The following is a 23,307-nucleotide window of genomic DNA, read 5'->3' on the forward strand; positions in this document are numbered from 1 at the left end:
CAGGCCTTTCTGGGCCTCCTGAATTTCTACAATTCCTTTCTTCCACATAAAGCTAGTGTAGCTGAGCCTCTTCACAGGCTATTAGACAAACAAGCAGTGTGGCAATGGTCACAAACACATGAGGCTAGTTTCAATGAGGTCAAGGCTTTACTCACTTCTAACAGTGTACTTGCACACTTCAATGAGTCCCTTCCTGTGTGCATCGCTTGTGATGCTTCCCCTTACGGGGTAGGAGCCGTCCTGAGCCACCTCAGGTCTGATGGAACTCAGGTTCCTGTTGCATATTACTCCAGAACACTGTCTTCTGCTGAGCGCAACTACGCTCAGATAGACAGGGAGGCTCTGGCTGTTGTTGCTGGAATTAAAAAATTCCATGATTTCTTGTATGGCAGGCATTTCACGGTCTTCACTGACCATAAGCCTCTGCTGGGACTGTTTACCACACGTAAACAAACTCCCCAAATCATTTCCCCTAGAATGCTTAGGTGGTCTATTTTTCTGTCTGCATATGATTTTTCCTTACTCCACAAGCCTGGGAAAGAAATGGGCCATGCTGATGGCCTCAGTAGATTGCCCCTGCCAGTAGTAGAAGCTGACCCTGCGCCAGCTGTCAACATTCTATCCATCCAAGCCTTGCCCGAGTCCCCTCTGAATGCCAGGGATGTCGCCGCTGAAACAGGCACAGATCACACACTTTCACGTGTCCTTTCTTGGGTTTTGTCTGGATGGCCTGAGCACTGCCCTAGTCCTGAGTTTCAGAGTTTCTGGTCCAAAAGGAACGAGTTGTCCACTTCTCAGGGTTGTCTGCTTTGGGGAAACAGAGTTGTCATTCCCACCTCAATGAGGACTAGGATCTTAGAGTCCCTCCACGAGGGTCATCCTGGCATTGTTCGCATGAAGGCCCTTGCGCGCAGCCACTTGTGGTGGCCTGGTTTAGATAAGGACATTGAGGCTAAGGTGCATGCATGCCACCTGTGCCAGCGCTCTCGCCCAGAGATACCCCAAGCTCCTGTGCATAGATGGGAGGATACATAGTCCCCATGGTCTAGGGTGCACATCGACTACGCTGGGCCCTTTCAGGGCCAGTTCTTCTTGGTCCTTGTTGACAGTCATTCAAAATGGCTTGAGGTTGTACCTGTCTCATCCACCACCACTGCAAAGACTATTCAGGTACTGAGGGGGATTTTTGCTGCACACGGGCTCCCAGATGTCATCGTGTCTGACAACAGCCCTCAATTTACTTCCTCCGAATTCCAAGCTTTCTTACAGGCTAACATGATTCGTCATGCCACGTCTGCACCCTTCCACCCGTCCACCAACGGTATGGCTGAACGCATGGTCCGCATCACAAAGGACGCCTTGAAAAGACTCACCTATGGGGACTGGCATCACAGGTTGGCTGACTTTCTCCTTTCTTACCGCACCACACCGTCCACTTCTACAGGGAGAAGCCCAGCTGAACTTCGCTGGGGGCGCAAACTTACTACGAAGCAGTCTCCGGACAGACTGCCTTCATCTAACTCACATCCTAGGGCACCTAGACAACTACTTGTGGGTGCCCCGGTTTGGACTCGCAATTACGGGCCTGGTCATACATGGGTCCCCGCTTCTATTTCCAGGGTCACAGGTCCTCTATTCTACGAGGTAGCCCTGGACAACGGTCGTGTCCTGCGTCGGCACATCGACCAACTCCGCCCTAGGCGGGATCTTTCAGATGAGACTCCTGAGTCTTTTCCAGGGGGGGAGGAGGACCCTTTAGAGCAAAGGGAGGGGCACGAGCTGCTGCCCACCTCCAATGATGGAGCCACAAACGGCCCATTCCAAGATTCTGCGAGTGCCCCAAACAGGAATTCTAAGAGCCTATCCAACTACCAGGCATTCACGCCTACTCCAGCCAGGGAGTCACCCCGGGGGTACAATCACTATTCATCTGCAGAGCACAGTACTCCAGTCAGGGAGGATACCCGGGAGCATCCCAATAAATCATACCCCGCAAGAGAGCTGGCACATAATTCCCAGAGTTGGCCTGACCTTACCCCAAGTCCTACAGGGGGTCAAACATACGGGGAGGTGGTCGAGGAACCAAGTCCCGACCGCAACACCTCTAGCCCAAATCAGGGAGTAACTGAGTTTTGGGAAGGTACAGAAACCCACACGAGCCCGGACACAGAACGGGGTTTAGGGATTGGACAGGCTCCTGACAGGTCTTGGACAGACCTAGGAGGTTCTACAGAGACGCCCAGGAGTGGCTATCACTTCAAGGGGCCCGAGGGCCTACAACTAGGCAGGTCAACCAGGTCACAAAGTGACAGAAGCCCTGGCCTGACGAGCCCGGTGGGCGAGCAAGCAGGCCAGGCATTGGGGCATAGTCCTTGGAAGGCACCAAGGCAAGATAAGGAGAACAGGTTCACGTCTCCCTTCAGTCAGGATACACCTGTCAGAAACCCAGAGCTGAGAAGGTCACAGAGAGCAAGGAAATCTCCTAAGTACTTAGAGGATTACATAACATTGCTGGCTAAACAAAAGCCAGTAAACAGTAGGAGCACTGGGGAGTAGAACACTGCATCAAGAAATAATTGTATGTTGGTAGTAGTCTTAGCCCGGGGGAAAGGGGTGTTATGTCCCGAGCCTTGCAAACGGGCTCGGGGCATTTGCAGGCAGTCCCGGGCGTGCAAGCTGCCTGGGACCAGACAGGCTGTCGCCAACGCCTGTGCGTATGCACGGGTGCTGGCACTGGAAAAGTAACACATTGACCCGGGAATTGCCTATATAAGAGGCTGGGAGGTTTGGGGCGTTGCTGAAGCCTTCACCTGTAAGCTGAACACAGAATAAAAGAAAACCTGAGAACTACAACTGCTTCTCGCGTCTGCTTTTCGCCAAGGACTCAACACAACTGATACCTAGGCATCAGTAGCAGCAGCCCAAAGTAATAAAGCAACAATAGTGATGTATCCTTTATCAACCAATAATAATAACCCAGTAGATTATACTTTCCCTTGATATCTCCCAAGATATCAAAATACTATTGTATTCACAGCTCTGGACACTGGGATGGCTGTTCTTTCAAATGAAATAATGTCTATCATCACAGACAGGAATGTTGAGATCATGTAATGGTATTAGCAATCATGAAGTAACCATCATTCTGGCAACTTTGAATATAAATGCTAGTGGTAGTAGCTCATGAATTAGAGTTGAGTCTCCAAGTTTTTACAGGATTCTCTTTGTATAATATTCTTGTTGGCTGTCAGTATGGCATCTCTAAATCTCTATCAGGAACAATCTCTGCAGTGTAAGAAAAACATCTAGTTCCTTCTTTCATTTTTCCTATTGATCTCTTTCATTATCTTTTACAATCTCTTGCTATTACAGTTTGTTCATTGTTCTATGTTAGCATGAGAAATCTGCTCAACTTGTCACAGTATTTTGTCTTCAACATTTTTTTTTTATATTGGCTTTGAGAAGTTTCAAACCTGTATGAAGTATTAAGATTTCCTATTGCATGCACTGCTTTTAATAGAACATTTGCAATGTGACTTTTCCCCCAGATATTACTTGCAAACCATTCTCAAATTCTTGAACATAATTTTCAAACAATCTATTTGTAACTGTATGATATCAGTCAATCAATCAACCATCGATAGGATGCTGATGTTAAATGTCTGATTCCTTTCTTTTTTCCAGGAACTTTTAAATCTGTTTAATTATAAATTGTGATTCATTATCATTCATGAATAGCTCCAGAACATTTGTTTTTGCAAGACGTTTTCTTGATACATGTACAATACGCGTGACTGTTGTTAAAGTTATTGGAAAAACCACCAAACATTCTGAACATTGAAAATGTGCCACTACTTTGAATGGTCATTAATGGCCATAAGACAAAAATTACCTATAAATGGTTAAAAAATATAAACTTTGTAAGAAGTTGTAATATCTGAATAATATCAAGTATCAGAATCTACTATTTTTAATACCAAATATAAAAATAGCATTTTATTCTTTTATAATTCCCGTTATTTGGTTAAGTATGAAAAAGTAATTCCTGACTAAGTACGTGTGTGTGTGTGTGTGTGTGAGAGAGAGAGAGAGAGAGAGAGAGAGAGAGAGAGAGAGATGCAGAATTTATACATTTTTAAATAAAATAGTGGAAAATAATTCTAAATTTCATGAAAAAAGTTTTGTCAGTAACAAATTCTATCTCATTTCTCTCTGCATATTATAACAAAAAATACATACACCATTTAAAAAAGTGTTGAAAAGTGATAATCTCACCTTTGGAGCCCATAAGAAGCAAGCAAGATAAAAGTGACCTTAATATTACTTATCCATTATATAAAATCCAATAACCTGCATGACCAATTACTATTCAGTCATTACAGTAAATCCTGCATTGTATCGTTTCCTTTGATGGTGCATTCAGTACTACATGTCCTAATGGAAACTTGCTAACTATTATTTCCCAGGCAATATTCAGGCCTTATCCCTGAAAAGCTTTTTACCTAATCATTACACAATATCCATATTTAGCACCAAGTGCTCCCCTTCTGCTGTTCTGGATAAATTTGATGTAACGTAGGTTGTGAGCAATAATATCCATATTTGTTATTAGATGGATTAGTAATAGTAATAGTAATAATACTGAATTGTTTGTATATGCTATAGTTTTCTCTATTATGTTTTTTGGGTGGACTGACATACTTAATGAAATCTGTGATACTTAATTTAGCTAACTTTATATTTGTAAATTATATAAAAAGTTAAATTCAAATATTAGTCAGTTAAATTAATCTGCATAATATGCCTAGATCGTGGTGAACTATTTTCTTCCTATTTTTAAAAAAGCAATCATGAGCATTTTTGAATGAGAAAAAAAAAACTTGATGTTGCCAGTAGATAAAATGTATTCCTTGTGGAATGTATTCATTATATAAATTGTTTAGATTTGCTCAGGTTTCAGAAATATTTAGGAGGCTAGGACAGTGGTTCTCAACCTTTTTAGTGCCGCGACCCCCAACTGGTCGTAAGTCGAGGACTACCCAACTGGTCGTAATGGAGGACTTTCCCTGCCCGGGAGTGCCGCGCATGTGTGGTGCCGCCCCCTGCGCTGGCCGAGGCCTAGTTGGCAGCGACGGCACAAGGCAACCACTGGCTGGGCCACCAGCTGGCCCCACCCAGGCAGGTAAGGCATCTGCCAGGCCCCATGCGCACCAGAAACCCTCCCTGCGCCCGCCGCTGCCCCACTAGCCTTACCTTGGCTGCCACCCATTCGGGGCGGCGGCAGGCAGGCCCAGGAGCTCCTGGGTGGCCACGGCAAGTGGCAACTACAGCGTAGGTCGACCACTGGCTGGGCCACCAGCTGTCCCAGCCCAGGCAGGTAAGACACCCGCCAGGCCCCACGCATGCCAGAAACCCTCCCTGTGCCCGCCGGCCTCCCACCTCCCACCCCTGGCCCTCTTTTACTTACTTTTAGTAGTTGCTCAGCAGGAAGGGAAGCTTTCCTTGCAGCACCATTTGCAGACTGGGGTTTTTGGCGGTCTCAGCAGGGCAGAGACAGCCTGGACAATTCCTATTGGCTTTCGAATGCCAATAGAATAGAGTCTCTTGAATAGAGTCTATTCTATTGGCTTTCAAAAGCCAATAGAATAAGAGGGAGTAGCACAGCTAAAGAAAAGGGAAAAAATGGCAGACAGCCTTGTTTGGCGACCCCCGTGAAATGGTCATTCGACCCCAAATGGGGTCGTGACCCACAGGTTGAGAACTGCTGGGCTAGGAGGATAGTATAAAAATTAAAATATTGTCAAACTGAAACAAGCAAAATAAATGTTACATGGAATACTTAAGAATGATAGTTAAAATATGATTTACTATTTCCTAAATTAGAAAGTGTTCGTCATAGAGATTGCTTAGCAGTATCATATTGAAAAGAAATTGCCAAGATAAACTATTTAAGGCGGCGTATCTTGAAGGGAAAGAAAGGGATTCCTGGAAAATATTACTGGATCATAGATTCAAAAGCTTTGGGTCTGGAAATGGTGAATAACAAAAGCAAATGGCTATGTGGAAAGAACAGGCAGTGCACTGTTTCTGGACTTTGGCCAGAGTTACTTCATCTAGTTTAATCGGCATGGAGTTTGTATTAACACTTTTCTTTGCACCTGCATTTTGTAATGTGCAGGTCACTACTATTTTAGAACAAATAAAATTACGTATCAAGTATGTTGTTACTTATTACTAGGTAATTTTCCAAATACAGTTCAATCCTAGCACTGAAAAAATGTTAAAATATATGACTTGTGAAGCTGATGCAGACCATAGATCAATCAATATTACAGTTATCATAACTGGCCAGTGTTATTTTCAGCGAAGAAGAATTTGCTTTTGGGGGGAAAAACATAAACCTTAATTGTAAATTGAAAATGGTGGCAAAGTGGATGAAATTACATGTTGCCCTTGGGCCAAATATTATAGTAGTAGTCTAGAGACTGTATAACTTTCAAAATTTTAAATTACTCTAGAGTTATCAAACAGTTCATGCAAAAATAATTTGGAATAGATTACACAGTTTGACCAAAATATTATCCCACAACATCATCTAAGCTTCAATACTGATTTATAATATACTTTGGGGACAAAGCTTTGAAATAAAAAGAGATTTGAGGTACAAATAAAATAACCACTCATTCTAGAAGATGAAAAAAATTGCCATCACTGTGCTACTATAGGAAGAAACTGCACATTATACTATACAAATTAGACTTCTTGTTACTGATAGCAAAATTCTAGGTGGAACACTCAAGATTAGGCTTTCAGGAAACTAACATTTCTTGTAGAGCTATCAAAAAGAATGAATTTTTTTTTCAGTAAAAATTGCTCTTCAAAACTGACAGAGCACATTCTTGACTGCTCAGCATTCAAAACACTGATTTGCTATATATATATATACAATTTCTTAACTTTCAAGAGCTATAGGAAATCTTGTGAAAGAAAAATTGTAGACATACTTTCTGCAACAAAATTAAATGTATTTTTAGCACCACCTACTGACGATTTCTGCATTAATAACCGTTAAAGGAAAGTCTGTTAAATTTTATTTTCACTGAGTGAAAATGTTTTATAATTATATACCGCAGTGAAACAACTATTCTTCCAGCAATAGTGAGTATTTCCATATATCCCCGTATAAGAGAATTGCTGAATTACTGAAACTGGCACCTCAGGGGCACTTTAAAGATTAACACATTGAATTAAAACTTTCACAAATTTAGAGCTCATTGCATTTTTCTATACAGGAAACACTTGCTATTCTGGTACAATAGTTAGTGGAAATTGTAGTGCAGTATTTCTATATTGCTGTCATATTCTATCAGAATCCATCCAGATTAGTGGAGAGAAAACACTATGTTGTTGACTGTAAATGACAATTATAATCCTTTGTCTCCCTCTGCAGGGATTTCACACACGGAATTGAAAATGTAAGTGTCTCCATGTTTCTGAAAGTTTTGTATTCCCTCTTTTCATAACAAAATATTTAACAAAGTTAATGAAATTAATAATGGGAACTTTGGCTTGGGAAGCAAAGAGGCATGTATAGATACTTAGCATCACATAAAACAAGACAGGGACACATCAGATCCAAGAAAGTGTTGGCTGTGTTTTCATGTCACATTAAGCCTCAAGCTAGCAAGTGCTATGTTTTAGAATAGTACATTGTACAAATTCAATTAACACGATTGATTTATGTTCAAGATGTCAAAGCCGCCTTAAAAGCAGATTAATTAAATGTAACCATGGGAAAGTATATAATACAAACACAACCACTAGTTTTCAACAGATAAAGAATTTTAGAAGCCTGTACAAAGTGACTCCGCCATACAGTTACTCCAGAATGAAATGGTTGCACTGATTCATATATACTTATACAATGGAAACAAAACGACTGAAGAAAGGAAACCAGAAAAAGAGCAGCATGCTAAGAAAACACAAACGGTAAAAATATGAGAGGAAGCCTGAACCTGAAGACAATATGTATAGGTTTTCTGCTTACTAGATTACTGATGGTAATTTGGCAGAATTCCACTTTCTGCAAAACTACAAGTGAAGAATTCATTAAAAAATTATAAAGCTTTACAAGATATTGACAAGGGAACACAGCCATGTAAAATGTGAGTCAACAAGACAGCTTTTTGCCATGATACAGCAGTCAACCCAAAATACTAACCCTAACACAAAACAGAGTCAGTTGTGTAAACCTGAGGCTGAAATGCTTTTTGTTTGTAATTAAATGAATTCAAAATCAAAATCATGTATTTGTAATTAGGTCTTTTTTTCTTTTAAAAGGAGGATAAGGGGGGAAATGTGACATGTAATTTGAAAGTTTACCAATATATCAGCAGTCTTCAAGTAATATAAGAATATTACTTCCATCTCTCCACTCATTTGTAATTCAGTGCTACAGCTGGTACCCCTCTCCTGTTTCCCACCATCTTCTATTTTTTCCCAGGACCTTTTCAGTTTTCAGTCTTAAGACAGTTTCTCCTAGTTTCATTCTTATAGTTGCTAGCAGGTGTTTTGATAAACAGAGGCAGAAGTTATTCAAAAAGATGGCTTGTCCCAGATCCACAATGGCCTTATGTATTTATTGGATTTCTATAATTGCCCATCTCAACAAGTGACTCTTACATGTCCTCCCAGAAAATTCTCCAACTTAAGGCCAGTCTGACCCAAGAGGAAACAAGGGCTTTCCACTGGAAAACATTAGGCAAACTTTCTGATTCACATGGCTGAAGGCAGCTAGGGACGTAAGGGTTCTGGATCTGCAAGGTTCCAGCTGATTCACCACACATTTGTTGCCCAAAGGACCCAGGGGACCCACCCAGCTGCTGACTGGCTGGATCCGCTAAATCCAAGCCAGGGAATTCCTCAAATCCAGTGGTGGGATGGAATTCCCCAAGTCCACAATGGACTCCTCTTGGGAGCACTGTCCCTCGAGCCCTAGATCAGCAGCTGGAGTGGCCTGAGAGGCTGATGTGCCCCAATACCCCATGGCCTCCGTGTATGTGCTGGAGGTGCCAGAGGCCGGAGCCGCCTCCATAGCGAACCCCCTTTCTGTGGACTCCCTGTTTGGACCAATAACTGAAGCCTGGGGATGCTGGAGAGACCGTGGTCCACAATCGTAATTGTGGTCCTCCTCCCTCCCCCGAGAGCAGAGCTAGGAGCGGAAGAGTTGCTGGGAAGTCTCCAGCGCAGTTGGTCAATGTGACATCGGATCACACAACCATCGTCCAAGGCCACTTCGTATGACAGCGGCCCAGAGACCTTGCATACCACTGCTGTGACCCAGAGATGTCCTGGTCCATAGTTCTTTGCCCAGACCGGATCGCCCACTTGCAGTCTCCTAGATGTCCGCGGCTGTGACACTTGTGAAGCCACCCAGCCTGGGTGCAATCTGTCCAATTTCATGATGAGACGGCGACCCCAGCGGAGTTCAGCTCAGCTCTTTCCAGTAGCTGTGCAAGGTGTGGTGCGGTGGCAAAGAAGAAAGTCCGCTAACCTGTGATGCCAGTTCCTGTGAGTGATCCTCTTTAAGGCATCCTTGGTTGTGCACACCATCCGTTCAGCCTGGCTGTTGGAAGCTAGATGGAACAGTGCAGATGTGGCATGCCAGATCATGTTGGCCTGGAGGAACGCCTTGAACTCAAACAACGTGAATTGGGGCCCGTTGTCGGAGACAAGGACATCTGGAAGTCCATGTGCGGCGAAGATTTCTCTCAGCACCTAGATGGTCCTAGCAGTGGTAGTGGAGGAGACAGGCATGACCTCTAGCCACTTGGAATGGCTGTCCACGAGGATTAAGAAGAATTGCACCTGAAAGGGCCCAGCGTAGTCGATATGGACCCTCGACCATGGGGTATGAGTCTCCTTCCACCTATGAACTGGAGCATGGGGCATCTCCGGCCTTGACTGTTGACAAACAGTGCACCTGTGGACTTGATGTCTTTGTCGAGCCCAGGCCACCAAAGATGGCTGTGCGCTAACGCCTTCATCCGGTCTATTCCTGGATGTCCCTCATGCAAAGACTGCAGGACTCTAGTCCTCAATGAGGTTGGGATTACTATCCGGCTACCCCATAGGACACACCCCTTGAAGGTGGAAATCTCGTGCTTCCTCTGCCAGAAGCTCTGGAATTCTGAGCCTGGACATGTGTTAGGCCATCCAGACAATGCCCAGGTCAGCATGTTAACATGTGATCAGTGGCTGTTTCTGCAGCCACGTCCCTAGCACTGAGGGGAGATTCAGGCAAGTCCTGAATAGACAGGATGCGGTTGCAGGTGCTGGATCTGCCTCTATCTGCTGTAATGGCAACCTTCTGAGACCATGTGCATGGCCCATTTCTTTGCCTGGCTTGTGAACCAGTGTATGGTCATATGAAGACAGGAAGATAGACCACCTCAGCATTCGTGGGGATATTATGTGTGGGGTTTGTTTGTTCATTGTGAACAACCCCAGCAGTGGCTTATGGTCTGTAAACACCATGAAGTGGCGGCCATATACGAAGTCATGGAACTTCTTTACGCCAGCCACTATGGCTAAGGCTTCCCTATCTATCTGTGCATAATTGCGTTCAGCTGATGATAGGGTTCTAGAGTAGTATGTTATTGGGACTTGTGTTCCATCAGCCTTCAAGTGACTTAACACAGCCCCAATCCCATAAGGGGACGCATCACAGGCGATGCACACCAGCAAGTTCTCATTGAAGTGCACTAGGACTGCATTTGAAGAGAGCAAGGCCTTGACCTCTTTGAAGCTCTTTTCATGTGCTCGTGTCCACTGCCAAGGGGCCTGTTTATCCAAGAGCTGATGTAATAGCTCAGCCATTGCAGCCTTGTGAGGAAGGAATGAGTGGTAAAAATTTGGCAGTCCCAGAAAGGCCTGAAGTTCACCCTTGGATTTGGGACTTGGGCCTGCTGAATTGCTTGCAGCTTGGATTCAGCAGGGTGGATGCATGCCCTGAGCATCAATGCGGAATCCTAGAAACTCTGTGGAGGTAACCCCAATCTTGCACTTGTCTTGCTTAAGCTTCGGCCCTGCTTGGCGGAAATGTAGCAAAACGGCTCTCAGCCTTTTGGCTAAATTGTCAGCTGAGTTCCCAGCAATGAGGACATCGTCCAAGTATGGGCAAATGCCAGGGATATTTCGGAGTGTTCACTCCATTACACTCTGGAAGATGCCAGGGGCCACGTTTACTCCAAATTGCAATCTTTTTACCTTGAATGTCCCTCTATGAGTCACTATAGTTTGGGCCTCAGCCGTTTCCTCATCAACTGGCAATTGTTGATAGGCCTGAGCCAGGTCAGGCTTAGCAAAGATCTGGCCCCCCTTGAGGGAGGCTAGAATGTGGTTGACCACCGGTATTGGGTACGAATGCTGCTGCAGCACTTTGTTAAGCGTGCACTTGTAGTCCGCACAGATTCTGACTTCACCATTGGCCTTCAGTGGCGTAACTATGGGCACTTCCCATGGACTACTGTCCACAGGCTCTAAGATACCCTGCTGAATTAGTTTATACAGCTTTGCATCTATTTTATCCTTTAAGGCAAAGGGCACCCTGCGTGGCTTGATTCTAATGGGGGCTATGGTTGGGTCTAGCCTCAGAGAAATAGGAGGGCCTTTGTAGGAGCCAAGTTCTGGACTAAACACATCTACAAACTCTAGGCCTGTTGTTTGCATGCCGTGTATTCCAGTCACCTGAATTCCCAGGGCCTCAAACCAGTTGAGTCCAATGAGACTCGTGTGGTCTCCCCCAACCACAACTACATTCAGTAGCCCTTCAAAATTCCTACACTGCACCTTGAGCGTGGCCTCCCTCATGTTGACTCTGGAATTTTGGAAATCTGTGAGGATGAGGGTTGACGGCCTGAGTTTAACCCGTAGGCCACTTCTGCTGCAGACCTTGTTAAAGGTGTCTAGGGAGATGATCAATAGAGTGGACCCAGTGTCCAGCTCCATCAACAAGGGGACCCCTTGCAACTTCACGTCGATGTGAAGCTTCTTCCTAAGTGGCCTGTGGACCCCTGTTCTAAAAACGCTCCTACATGACGCGCAGAAGCCCACCCTGTTGCGGCTGGCGACTCTGGTACCTTTCTGAGGAAATTCTTCTGGGTAACACTCCTTCTGGCGACCCAAACAGACAGAGGCAATGTGGCCTTGCCTCCACAGGCCCTATAGATGGCGGAGCAGAAATGGAGTCTGCGTGGCGATGGCGGCCTCCACACCCGATGCACCGAGTGGATGATGCTGGCTGGGCCTTCCCTCCATGAGGCCTTCTCCCTGGAGTCTGATGCAACCAGTCCACTTCTGATTCTGGATCCTGTTCGGATTCTTTGTGAGCGACCTCTTGATGGATCGTGGCTGGAACTTGAGGGGGCTTGGTGAGCCGCAAGGCCTTCACGGCTCTGCCTGCTGCTTCTTCAGCTGAAACTTTCCTCAGGGGATCTTGGAACATGAGACCTTCCTTTGCGAAGAGCTTCTGCTGCAACTCCCGGCTTCGCAGGTCGCAGACCTGCCAATCCCTCAGTCTCTCCTCCAAGACTTTGAATTCGCAGGGCCTAGCTACTTGCCGTAAGGCTGCAACAAACTCTGCTGCAGACTCACCAGGCCTCTGGTCCCTCTGCTCGAACACATGTCGCCAGGCAATCACTGAGAGCTTGGGTTCAAAATGCTCTCGAAGCATCCTCTTCAAGTCTGTGTAGGTGATTGAGTCCAGTGGTGCTGGGGCGACCAGATTCTCCTCAATCTCCAAGGTCTCTTCCCACACACACACAGCAGCATGGCAGCTTTGAGGTCATCTTCGCGAATTTGATTCACCCAGAGGTAGTTCTCCACCCAGGCCACGTACGAGCTCCAGCATTCTGGGTGAGCTGTGTCAAATTCTGAAAGCTGGCCTATCTTTGCCATCGTTTCAGCCCAGGAACTTCGTCCACGCCTCCTGCTGCAAGGATTGAGAAGGGGCCCCCTTTTCTGAGCTCACCTCCAGCGTTTCTGTGCTGGCAAGCTGAGTCAATCTCCAGGCGCCACACTTCTCTGAGCTGCAAGCCCCCTGTGGTGAGTCAGCTTGGCTTCTCACTCTGTTTGCCTTGCAGGCATCCCACCTTCGTTGCCAATGTTCTGTTTCAGAAGAAGAGGCATCGAGACGAAGCAACAAGTTCCAATAGTTCTCCTTTATTGCAAACATCAACAGAACCGATTTTAAAATGGTGCGGACCCCTTTTATAGCCCCCCTGCACAATACCTTGCTGGCCAATCATTTCAAAGGATCTTTTCCCACCGTGCGCGTGCACACAAGGCTGGGAGCAGCCTTTCTTGTCCCGGGCATCCACATGGTCTGCCCAGGCCAATCGCTGCAGCCTGCGTCTGCCGGCTCAGGACATAACACGTTGCCCTTTTCATCTCCACACTATGCTGCTTTTAATAGCAACACTCCCAGGCAGGGACTGGCAACGTGAGAAGTGTTGAATCTCATCCAAACTGGATGATTGGCAGAGAATTACTAAAACAGCAGAAATGATGCTGTGCTGCAGATAAAATTATGAGGTATACACAACATTACTCCATCTTACCAATCCTTTATCAGCGTTCTCCATGCTTACCTATTTAGATAGGAGCAAGGTGTCTATTTCGGTGAATTTCCTTTATCCTGCATTTATACATATTGCAACAAGGCATAATATACTTTGGTTTGCACTTAGTGAACTGTGTAAATCCAGCCAGCATAAAATAAGTTTTATCTAAGCTCATCCAATTAAGGCTCATTCAGCATGATCTGCAAGCCCATTTTTTTGACGTAGCTTTTAATACACGGCAGTAAAGTATGTGAAAAAGAGAAAAAGGAAGTACATTTTTTTTCTCTTTTTCTCATGTACATAGCCCCAATCGTACTATCCACACACATTTCTGAATGAGTGATTACTTATTTGAATGAATGAAAGTTAGCCCCAGGGTCATATACTCAAACGATTCACGGAACAGCACAAAAAACGAAATAATGAAATGGAGGTAATGACATTTACTCCTAGTTGACCACTGCCGCTCTGCTCTTTTTTAACTGCTCTTCATTACGGCAAAATAAAGGTTGTCTTTACTGGGAGGGGTAGTAAAAGAATCTAGCAAGTATCAACATGGGACCGAATTATTTCAGATTTACGCGGAAAAATAAAACTTCCATCTTATTTAACCAGATGGAAGCATTCTCGGAGAAAGAGAAACCCACCCGCACACGCAAAATCGCAGAAGAGGGAGGGAGCTAGGTTGGGGGCCAGGCGTGCCAAGCAGCCTTCCTTTAAGACCTCGTTGCCACGGCAACCCTTGCTACCGGAAGAATTCCTCAAGGACTCCGCCCATCTCTTCGAGCATCTCAGTAGTTCGGGCTCCCAGGACCGTTTCTTTCCTGTCGAAGATGGCGGACGACGGGATAATGGACGGGAAACGGCAGGGCGAACCGGAGGAAGCAGGAGCAACAGGCGGGCCGAGTGGCCTTGAGCGGCAGAAAGGACCCCGTTCAAGCGGACGGCCTCCCACCGTTCGGGATCTGCAGGTAGAGGATGGAGGAAGAGGGAGAGATGATGAGGGTTGGGAGCAGAGGCTTGGCAGTGTTGGTTCCCCCCATGATACTTTCCGCTTCGGAAAGTGAAGCGGCGGCGATGTTATGGTCAAGGGAAAGTGGAGTGATCCTTACTGGAAAGCACAAATTGAAAGCTGCATTTTTGAGTAGAGGCCTTTGAGTTATTTAACGGATCTGGGGACCGTTAGCTTAGCTGGCGTTTATCGGTGGCATGTTTTCCTGGTTTTTTTTTTGGGGGGGGCGAAGATTTTGCTTTCAAAGAGTGAGAAAGATTCGTCATCGTCAGCAATAGTAATAGCACCAGTCTATTCCATATATACATTGTACATATGGAGCTTTATTTCTTCCACATACTTAGAATATTACATATAGATCTTGCAAAAGGGAGATGTGCCAAAATATTAGTGAAATGTATGTATGTGCTTTAATATTAGTGAAACTAAATTATATAATTTTTAATCATAGCATTAATCATCTTATCAATTTGACAAAATTTAAATGTTGCTGTCATCTTATATGAGCTGTAGCATATACTATATGTTTAGCTTAGGATAATCTTGTATATAATTCCACGTTCCACTGATTCTAGATAATGGAACTTGACTGTGTCCATACATGGAAAGCACATATGCCCCACTGCCAATGTTGAAGAACCAGAAAATTTGTAGTTCAGCAAAGCCCCGGAAAATGAATCACTATCTAGTGTGAGCTTGTTCTACTCACTGCCTTTAATCTTACTTTGCCAGTTTAGGTTGGTAGTATGTTAACAACATCCATATTAAGAAGTATTCAGTTGGTAAATATTGTTCTTCAGTCATGAGATTTTAATGAAGAAAAAATAACTGTCAGTGCTCAACTACTTATCTGTACTGTTCCTTCCCACCACCCCCTGAAATTGAAAATAGCTCGTACTACTTTATTTTTTGGATCAATAGATACTGATTAATCCATATTTCTGTGTAGCTGGCACTGGCTGGATTATATGAAGATGAAATTAAAAGACAGCCACCACATTCAGGCAGACCAACAGCTAGAGTTGCCAGTCATCCCCGATTACCAGTTCAAAGGTATAAAAAATGTTCATTGTAGTTACTGGAAGATAGAATACTTTGAAATGATTGTGATAGTTCCTATAAACATGGATATATTGATATTGACAAGCATTTAAATGAATATACCCACAATATTTAATATTGTGGATATAAATTGCGCTTATTTATATGAGAGTAAATACTGTTAAACATGGGGTAACTTATTTTTAAGTGAACATGAATATGTTTGTAGTAAGAGTAATTTTGTTTTATATAGAAAATTATTTGACTACCATAAAGCTTTCATATTAACTCTGCTGAAATTAATGAACGACTATGCTATAAATTTGCTATTGACTGATGTAGTAGTAATTTATTTAAGTTCTGTATCTTAAATAGGTTTTATAAACTATAAATTTTAGACAGCAGTTAGGAAAGTGCAAAGGTTAGGGGGCTTTTGGCAATACAATGGAATAAGAGATTGATGATACCATTAAACAAATAAAATAATGAATAAATTTTCATATTTCCTCTAGAAATTTGAGAAAACCAGAAAGGAGTATGAGTGATGACATGGATAACCAAAGGTACTATAAAATAAAACATACAGCATTACATAGCTGTATGGCTTTCTTTGCTAGTGAGAAATATAGAATGGACTGTCTAGTCCTTATTCTTTCATTGTATATCTTTAATATAAAATTTACATCTGAGATGGGATAAATGCATCTCAGTACAATTCGTCTCTTTCCACCATTTTGCCAGTGGGTTCTTTTTCCAGCTAAAATCATGTATATGAAATATATTCACAGCCCTGAACTTTAAAAAAAAATCTATTCAGCTTCTCCTAAGGAAGTTTTGAGAGCCTAGCAGGAACTGCTGTAGAATGAGACAGCAAGGAACTGCTTCAGGCAAGGCTTCTTTTTATCAACTTGTATAGTTATTATATTATGGAGGCTAAGAGAACTGGGAGTTCATAGAAATTTAGTACAGTATTTTCAGGATTTTTTATTGCAAAATCCCTTGCTTTAAGTATTTTAACTGCTTTTATGTGAGAACCCACATAAAATCCAGTTCTGTTTGGAAAGCTGAGTTTCTATTTAAAAATTTTGACTTATACTGTTGTTCTTTCTTTTTTTTTTAAAAAAAAAAAGATTTTACTCAGGTGATACAGAATACAGAATTGTTGAGTCATCTGGCAATATGACCTCTAGTAAAATAGTTGATGAACTTTTCAAAGAAGCAAGAGAACATGGGGCAGTTCCTTTAGATGAAGTATCAAGAGCTTCAGGAGACTGCCATAAAGCTAAAGTGTGTATATTCATTTTTCTAGAACATTTATTTTAATGCAAAAATGTTCATGTTGACATTTGATTCATCTTAAAATCATGCTTAAATTGTACTTAAAAGGCTAGGAATTTTGATAAATATTTCTAGAGAACAAGAATGGTGGTAAAGTTTACTGAAAAAAAAAATTTCTGCTTTTAATATTTCTGCCACACTTTAATAGTAATAAATAACTGCAAATGCTGGTATCATGGTCCTTTGTAAAACTTGATCGGTAAAATAGAAGTGTGGCTATCATTTTTCTCATGAGAAAGTGCAAGTTCATTACAATCTGGCATGGAACCCAGCGTCATCATTGGTCCCATAGATGAAACTTCAAATTTGCTAGAAATATATTTATATATAAATGAAATTAAAATCATATCAGTTAGCTTATGTTTTTGTTCTATATAAAAGAGCACACCCAGTCACCACATTCCATAGTCATATTTGCTAATATATCTAAAAATTGTTTGCATGTTTTTCCTTTGTTTAGCAGTTCATACTTTGTATTAGTTTAACTGTAGAATATAAGCGTAAGTTTGATCTCTTAGCTATTCAGCAAATATCAGAACTTTTCCCTAGGTTACTCTCCTAATTGCTAATCATTTTTGTTTCATAGAATCAAAGGGTTAGGAAGTACTAATTCAACTGCCTGATTAGGGCAGGAGTCTTCACAATGTTGTGGAAAAAATCCATTAAAAGACACGACAGCACATTATGAACATCTCACTTTAGGAATCAGAGGTTTATTTATCGATTTTTAGAACACAAAGCAATCATATACATACTTAAACCCATTTCAAGGAGGACCAGCTTTGGACTAGCAGACATAGCAGTGACGGCTAGGGCCAGTGGCCTCGAACCATATCCAGACTCAATCTTTTATACCTTAACTCATCTTAAAACATAGGCAGATGGTCAGCAACCTTACACTTTCTGCAGACTTTCTGCTGACCATAACTTTCCTCATACCCATCTACATCTGAACCCACACCCATCAACTACTTTCAGTTCCCCATTTCTCACAGTTCCAGTCCTTATGTTCTAAATATACACTTGAGACCAGCAAAAATGAACATAGCACAGACTTTGGTTCAATACTTTTTCCATGAGGCCTGATTTAGTTCACCTGGCCCTAAATCTTGCATAGAAACAATAGTCAATTGAGGTGGTCTCACATGGAGAATGAGACACGCACGCAGCAGGTATCTCGGGATGGGAGCCCAGAGCTGATTCTTGCACCCTATTTTATTGTTACTAAGGTTTTTACATCATACAGCGTAAGCAAAAGACGTATATAGGGGTGGTTACAATATATCAAATAACAGACACTTTCCAGATGCAAGGCTACAGCAGGTGTTCTTATCAGAGTCTGTCCAAATGGTTGATGAATGCATCCTGTGTCTGAAACAGTCCGTTTGTTATCTCAGGCCCTTGTGGGAGATGCCTATGGGCAGATGTCTATGGGCATATTCGTGCAATTAATCCCACATCTCCTCCTTTTCTGTTTTTTCTTTAATGTTACTCACTTCCAGTTCCAGAAGGGATCTTGATTTACTGATTAAGGCGTCCTTCCTAGTGGAGGGCGTAACATTTTTGCACATTTGCAGGAGGGAGGGAATACATTGAATGCAACAACATAGCAATACAATTAATATCAAAATGGTTACTATCATAGAAATCAAAGATCGTAGCCAGGATCCATCCGGTAGCCAGGACCAAAGGGCACCCCAAATATCCACGGTGCCTGATCCATCGCTGCGTAAGGGATTATTTTGGAGCAAAGATTCCATTTTCCTGGCTATAGCAGAAATATTAGGTTGAAAATCATGTATATACATACAACAATGAGAATGAATTAAGGCACATACACTGCCTTTTGCTGCTAAAATAATATCTAAAGCATACCGATTTTGCAAAACTACTTCCCTTATTTCCCCCATTTCTTGATTAATCATTTTAATGCTGTTAATTGTTTCATTAAACATATGAACAGTCCAATTGTTAAGCAAATGAAGGTCTCTATAGTTCATGGCAACTCCTAGATTGGGTAGAATCCCTCTGCTGATTTGAGTCTCTAAACTACCACCCAATGTTAGGGGTGGATCTGAGGAACCAGTATCACGTTTGTTCCGCAGGCGTCCATCAGGGAGATGAGGCAAGGCATATACAGCAGGAGTCAAAAGGCCCAGTGTACAGGTGCCTTTCCAATCCTTAGGCACCTGGCGATAGGCTCTACGGCCACATAGTAGCCACATATCGGGTAACTCATAATAACCCTGGTGAGACTCATTAGCAAATGTTATTATGGATTCCATGTCAAGGCAAGCCATGTAGGTACTGATGTTTGTCCATTGATTGCTTTGATAAGTGTCATTTATCTTAGTAAGGTTGCTTTTGATGGATTTGCATTTCTTTGCTGAATTCCATATAATAACTTGTTGACAATTACTATAAGTTCCCAAATAAATGGCAGTACGGAATAGTCCTGTGCTATAAAAACAAAATCTGGCAGGTTCCATTATACGAGCGCCCACAGCATATGTCATATTCAATGTCTCTGTAGTTATGTCCCACAGCTGCTTCCATCCTGTTTCATTGAACGGAATGGCATGGAAAATAAGGCCACCACGACTGTCACCAGGAATTTGCATGCAGATCCAACAGTTTGTGACGTTAAGTGTAAGAGCAGTGCGCCTGGCATCCCGTACAAAAGCATTAAAAGCCCACAGTCCCTGATCCTCATATGCCTGGCTGAGGTGGTGTACGTTGAGCCATATAAGGACGAACACAACGAGCTGGAGTCCAAATGATCTCGCCATGGTCGTCTATTGCAGCATAGCCTCAACCCCAAGTAATGAGGGAGGCAGGCCCTTTCCAGGTGGGATCAGGCAAACGTCGATAGTATACCTGGGGGCGTGAAGAATCTGTGGGAGAAGCAGAAAAATGCCTGCTTGCGGCAGTTGAGCCAGGGGTGCCAGAAACATTCAAAAAATTTAAGGTAAAAAGTACAAGATTAAGAGTGTTTTGTATCCCAGGCAAGCTGGGGGTATTTTCCCCTTTCTTTTTTGCATACATGTCTAGAGCCTTTTTTTACAGTCTGATTGGCTCGTTCCATGATCGCTTGACCAGTGGAGTTATATGGAATGCCAAATTTATGAACAATAGACCAGCGAGAGCAAAACTGCGCAAAGGAGGTGCTGGTATAAGCAGGAGCGTTATCAGTCTTAATTTCTTTTGGATTGCCCAGGGTAGAAAAAGTATGAATACAATGATTAATAACATGTTTGCAGACTCACCCCTTTGAGGGATGACCATAATAAAACCTGAATAGGTGTCAATGGAAACATGCAAATATTTCCAAGGGGCAAATGGCAAATATTGCGTAACATCCATTTGCCAAAGTTGACAGCTCTGCGTCCCTCTTGGGTTGACCCCTTGAGGAACAGAGTGTGCTTGGAGGCTGCAGGTGGGACATTGTTGTATGATAGTTGCAGCCTCCGTAGCTGTTAAAGAAAATTGTTTCATTAAAGCCTTCTTATCTTGATGAAAATATGAATGGCTGTCCCATGGAGTTATGGGAGATAAAACAAGGACAGAAACATCCTGGTGAGTGGAGGCGGCCGAAGCGGCAGCATCCGCCTTGGCATTGCCTTCGGAGATAATACCAGGGAAAGGTTGGTGACTTCTAATATGAGCAGGAAAAAAACAAGTAGAGCGGGAATGAAGAAGAGATTGGAGTGTGAGAAATAGACTGAGGACAGAGTCATCCAGTGAGGGTGACACATATGAATCAGATAAAGAGGTGAGAACTTTATATACATAAAGACTATCTAAAATAAGATTAAAAGGTTCAGAAGAAAAAGTTTGTAAAGCCAATATTGTAGCAGCAAGTTCAGCATGCTGAGCAGAAGTTTGAGGAGGAGTAATTTTTGTGTGCCATTGTTCACCCTCCTTCCATACACATGAACCATAAGTCTTGCTGCCATCAACATACAGGGTGACAGCGTTAGGAATGGGAGAGGAGGAAATGGGAGAATGCAGAGAAATTGAAACATTATTAAGGAGTTGGAAGCGAGGGTCAGAGGCAATATGACAGGAAACAGATCCTGCCCAGTCAGCAAGAGAAAGTTGCAATACATCTGAAGAGGCAAACAAAGGTTCCCATATAGTAAGAGACATGGGGACATATAAAAAAACAATATCAAATCCAATTAAACATTTTGCTCGAAAACGGCCCTTTGTAATTAAAAGAGCAAACATATATGGCAGTGGATTGATAGATTTGCGAGGGGTATTGGGGAGGTGAATCCATTCAACAATGGAGACTCTCCCCTTTTGATGTTGGAGAAGGGCAGCTGTAGGAATAGAAGGAGTATTAAATATGGCCAAAGACAAAGGCTCATTGGGAATGGCCCGGTCCACCCATCGGGTGGAGAGGGCACTATTGATTAAGGCAAAAACATGTTTTTGAGTAGGGTTAAGAACAATAACAGAGGAGGGGGACCTGTGGCCTCGCAAAGCCAAAAACAAGGGTGCCAATTGGGCAGTGGTGAGTGCAAGAAATGGACGCACAAAATTTATGGTGCCCAAGATTTGTTGTAAAGCAACTAAAGTGAGAGGAGAAGGAAGGTGGATGGCAGGGAGTACTGGAACAGAATGAGAGGCTAGGACTTTGTGTCCCAGATATAAAAAGGGAGATTGGGTCTGAACTTTTTCTGGGGCAACAATAAAGCCATAAGAAGCTAAAAGCTTAATGAGTTGGGGTAGGACAGTTTGCACTGTGCCAGGAGGACCCGGGGCAGCTAGGAGAATGTCATCCATATAGTGATAAAGCAAAAAGTTAGGATAGGATTTGCGAAAAGGCAACAATGCAGCGTCCACAAAAGCTTGACATATGGTGGGGCTGTTAAGCATGCCTTGGGGAAGAACAGTCCATTGATAGCGAGGAGTAGGTCGGGACATGTTAGTTTGAGGCAAAGAGAAGGAAAAAAGTTGTTTGTCATCAGGGTATAAAGGAATGGTAAAAAAACAGTCTTTTAAATCAATAATTGCCAAATCATAGTCTTTGGGGATCATATTTGGGTTGGGCATTCCGCACTGTAGCGGACCCATGGGTTTAATTATTTTGTTAATGAGGCGTAAATCATGAATAATTCTCCAGTTGCCTGATTTTTTCTTGACTACAAATACTGGGGTGTTATAAGGACTGGTAGTTGGTTCCAAATGGCCAGATTGTATTTGCTGATATACCAGTTTCTGCAATGCTTCTTGTTTTTCTAAAGTGAGTGGCCATTGGTCCACCCACACGGGGGTGTCAGAAAGGAGCGTAAGCTTCATGGGTGAAGGAGGCATTGTTAGTCTTCCAGAGTTAACTTCGCATTAAATTGAGAGAGTAAGTCTCTGCCCCATAAATTTGTGTGAAGAGGGAGGATGATAGGTTTAAATTTAGCAGAAATGCCTTTTGTGATTCGTTGTGCAGTAAGCCAATTTTTACTGGAGCTTGCCTGTTGGAGACCTCCCACTCCCCTGACTGCCGGCGAGGATTCCAGGGGCCAGTTAGAGGGCCATTCAGCTGTTCTTATGACTGAGACATCCGCACCAGAGTCTACAAGACCAGAGAAGAGAATGCCATTGATTAAAAAAGGCATCACCAGTTTTTGGGGAGTAATTTGCTTTGTTAGTGCCAATAAATCAAAGGAAGAATTCCCAGAGTGAGGTGCATATGCAGCCTCTGGAATGGGTGGTGCTGGACGTGGTAATAAGACCAAGCGTGCCACCGTATCCCCCCGGTTCATTGTGACAGGGAGATTGGTATAAAATTGGACTTTTAGGGTGTCTCTATACGTGGGATCTATCAAACCTGGAAGCACAAACACTCCTTGTTCCCGAGCAACAGGCGTGGGAAGAATTATTGCCTCTGTTTCCGGAGGCAAGGGTCCAGAATAAAGGGTTTCAGCAATCGTGAGTAGGTTAGGAAAAGTAACAGAAAGATCAGAAGCCAATTTTAAATCAATGCCAGAAAAACATTGCGAAGCTGGAGTAAGATCTGAAAAGGATGCAGCCTTTGGAGAGGGGTTAGCTACAGACCCCTTTGTTAGTTTCCCCGATTAGACTGAGAGGAACGGCACTGATTGGCCCAATGAAAACCCTTTTTACATTTTGGGCACACAGTTTTGGGCTTGGCTCCGGGGATGGCAGCGGGTCAAGCTGCGCCGCCTCCTGGGGCTCTGCATTGTTTTTTAAAATGACCAGATTTCCCACAATTAAAGCAAGTGCCTTGGGGTTGATTCCCCTTTTGGATTGCAGCTGCAAGAGTGTCCATTT

The 23,307-nt window shown here is 43.2% G+C and overlaps 1 protein-coding gene across 2 annotated transcripts in view; it reads left to right on the plus strand.

Moving 5' to 3' along the window:
* The first annotated feature begins 14,419 nt into the window (after window positions 1-14,419).
* Window positions 14,420-23,307, plus strand: part of UBXN2B (UBX domain protein 2B) — a 51,482-nt gene continuing 42,594 nt past the window's right edge. For both annotated transcript variants that reach the window (XM_039346577.1, XM_039346576.1), the window contains exons 1-4: window positions 14,420-14,593; window positions 15,584-15,687; window positions 16,188-16,238; window positions 16,806-16,962. In XM_039346577.1, coding sequence (XP_039202511.1) covers window positions 14,456-14,593; window positions 15,584-15,687; window positions 16,188-16,238; window positions 16,806-16,962 — 450 coding nt within the window. In that variant the 5' untranslated portion in view covers window positions 14,420-14,455. The remainder of the gene's footprint in view (window positions 14,594-15,583; window positions 15,688-16,187; window positions 16,239-16,805; window positions 16,963-23,307) is intronic.

The sequence above is a fragment of the Crotalus tigris genome, unplaced genomic scaffold (genome assembly GCF_016545835.1).
Source record: "Crotalus tigris isolate CLP2741 ecotype Arizona unplaced genomic scaffold, ASM1654583v1 scf7180000018015.536803, whole genome shotgun sequence".
NCBI classification, from domain to species: Eukaryota; Metazoa; Chordata; class Lepidosauria; order Squamata; family Viperidae; genus Crotalus; species Crotalus tigris.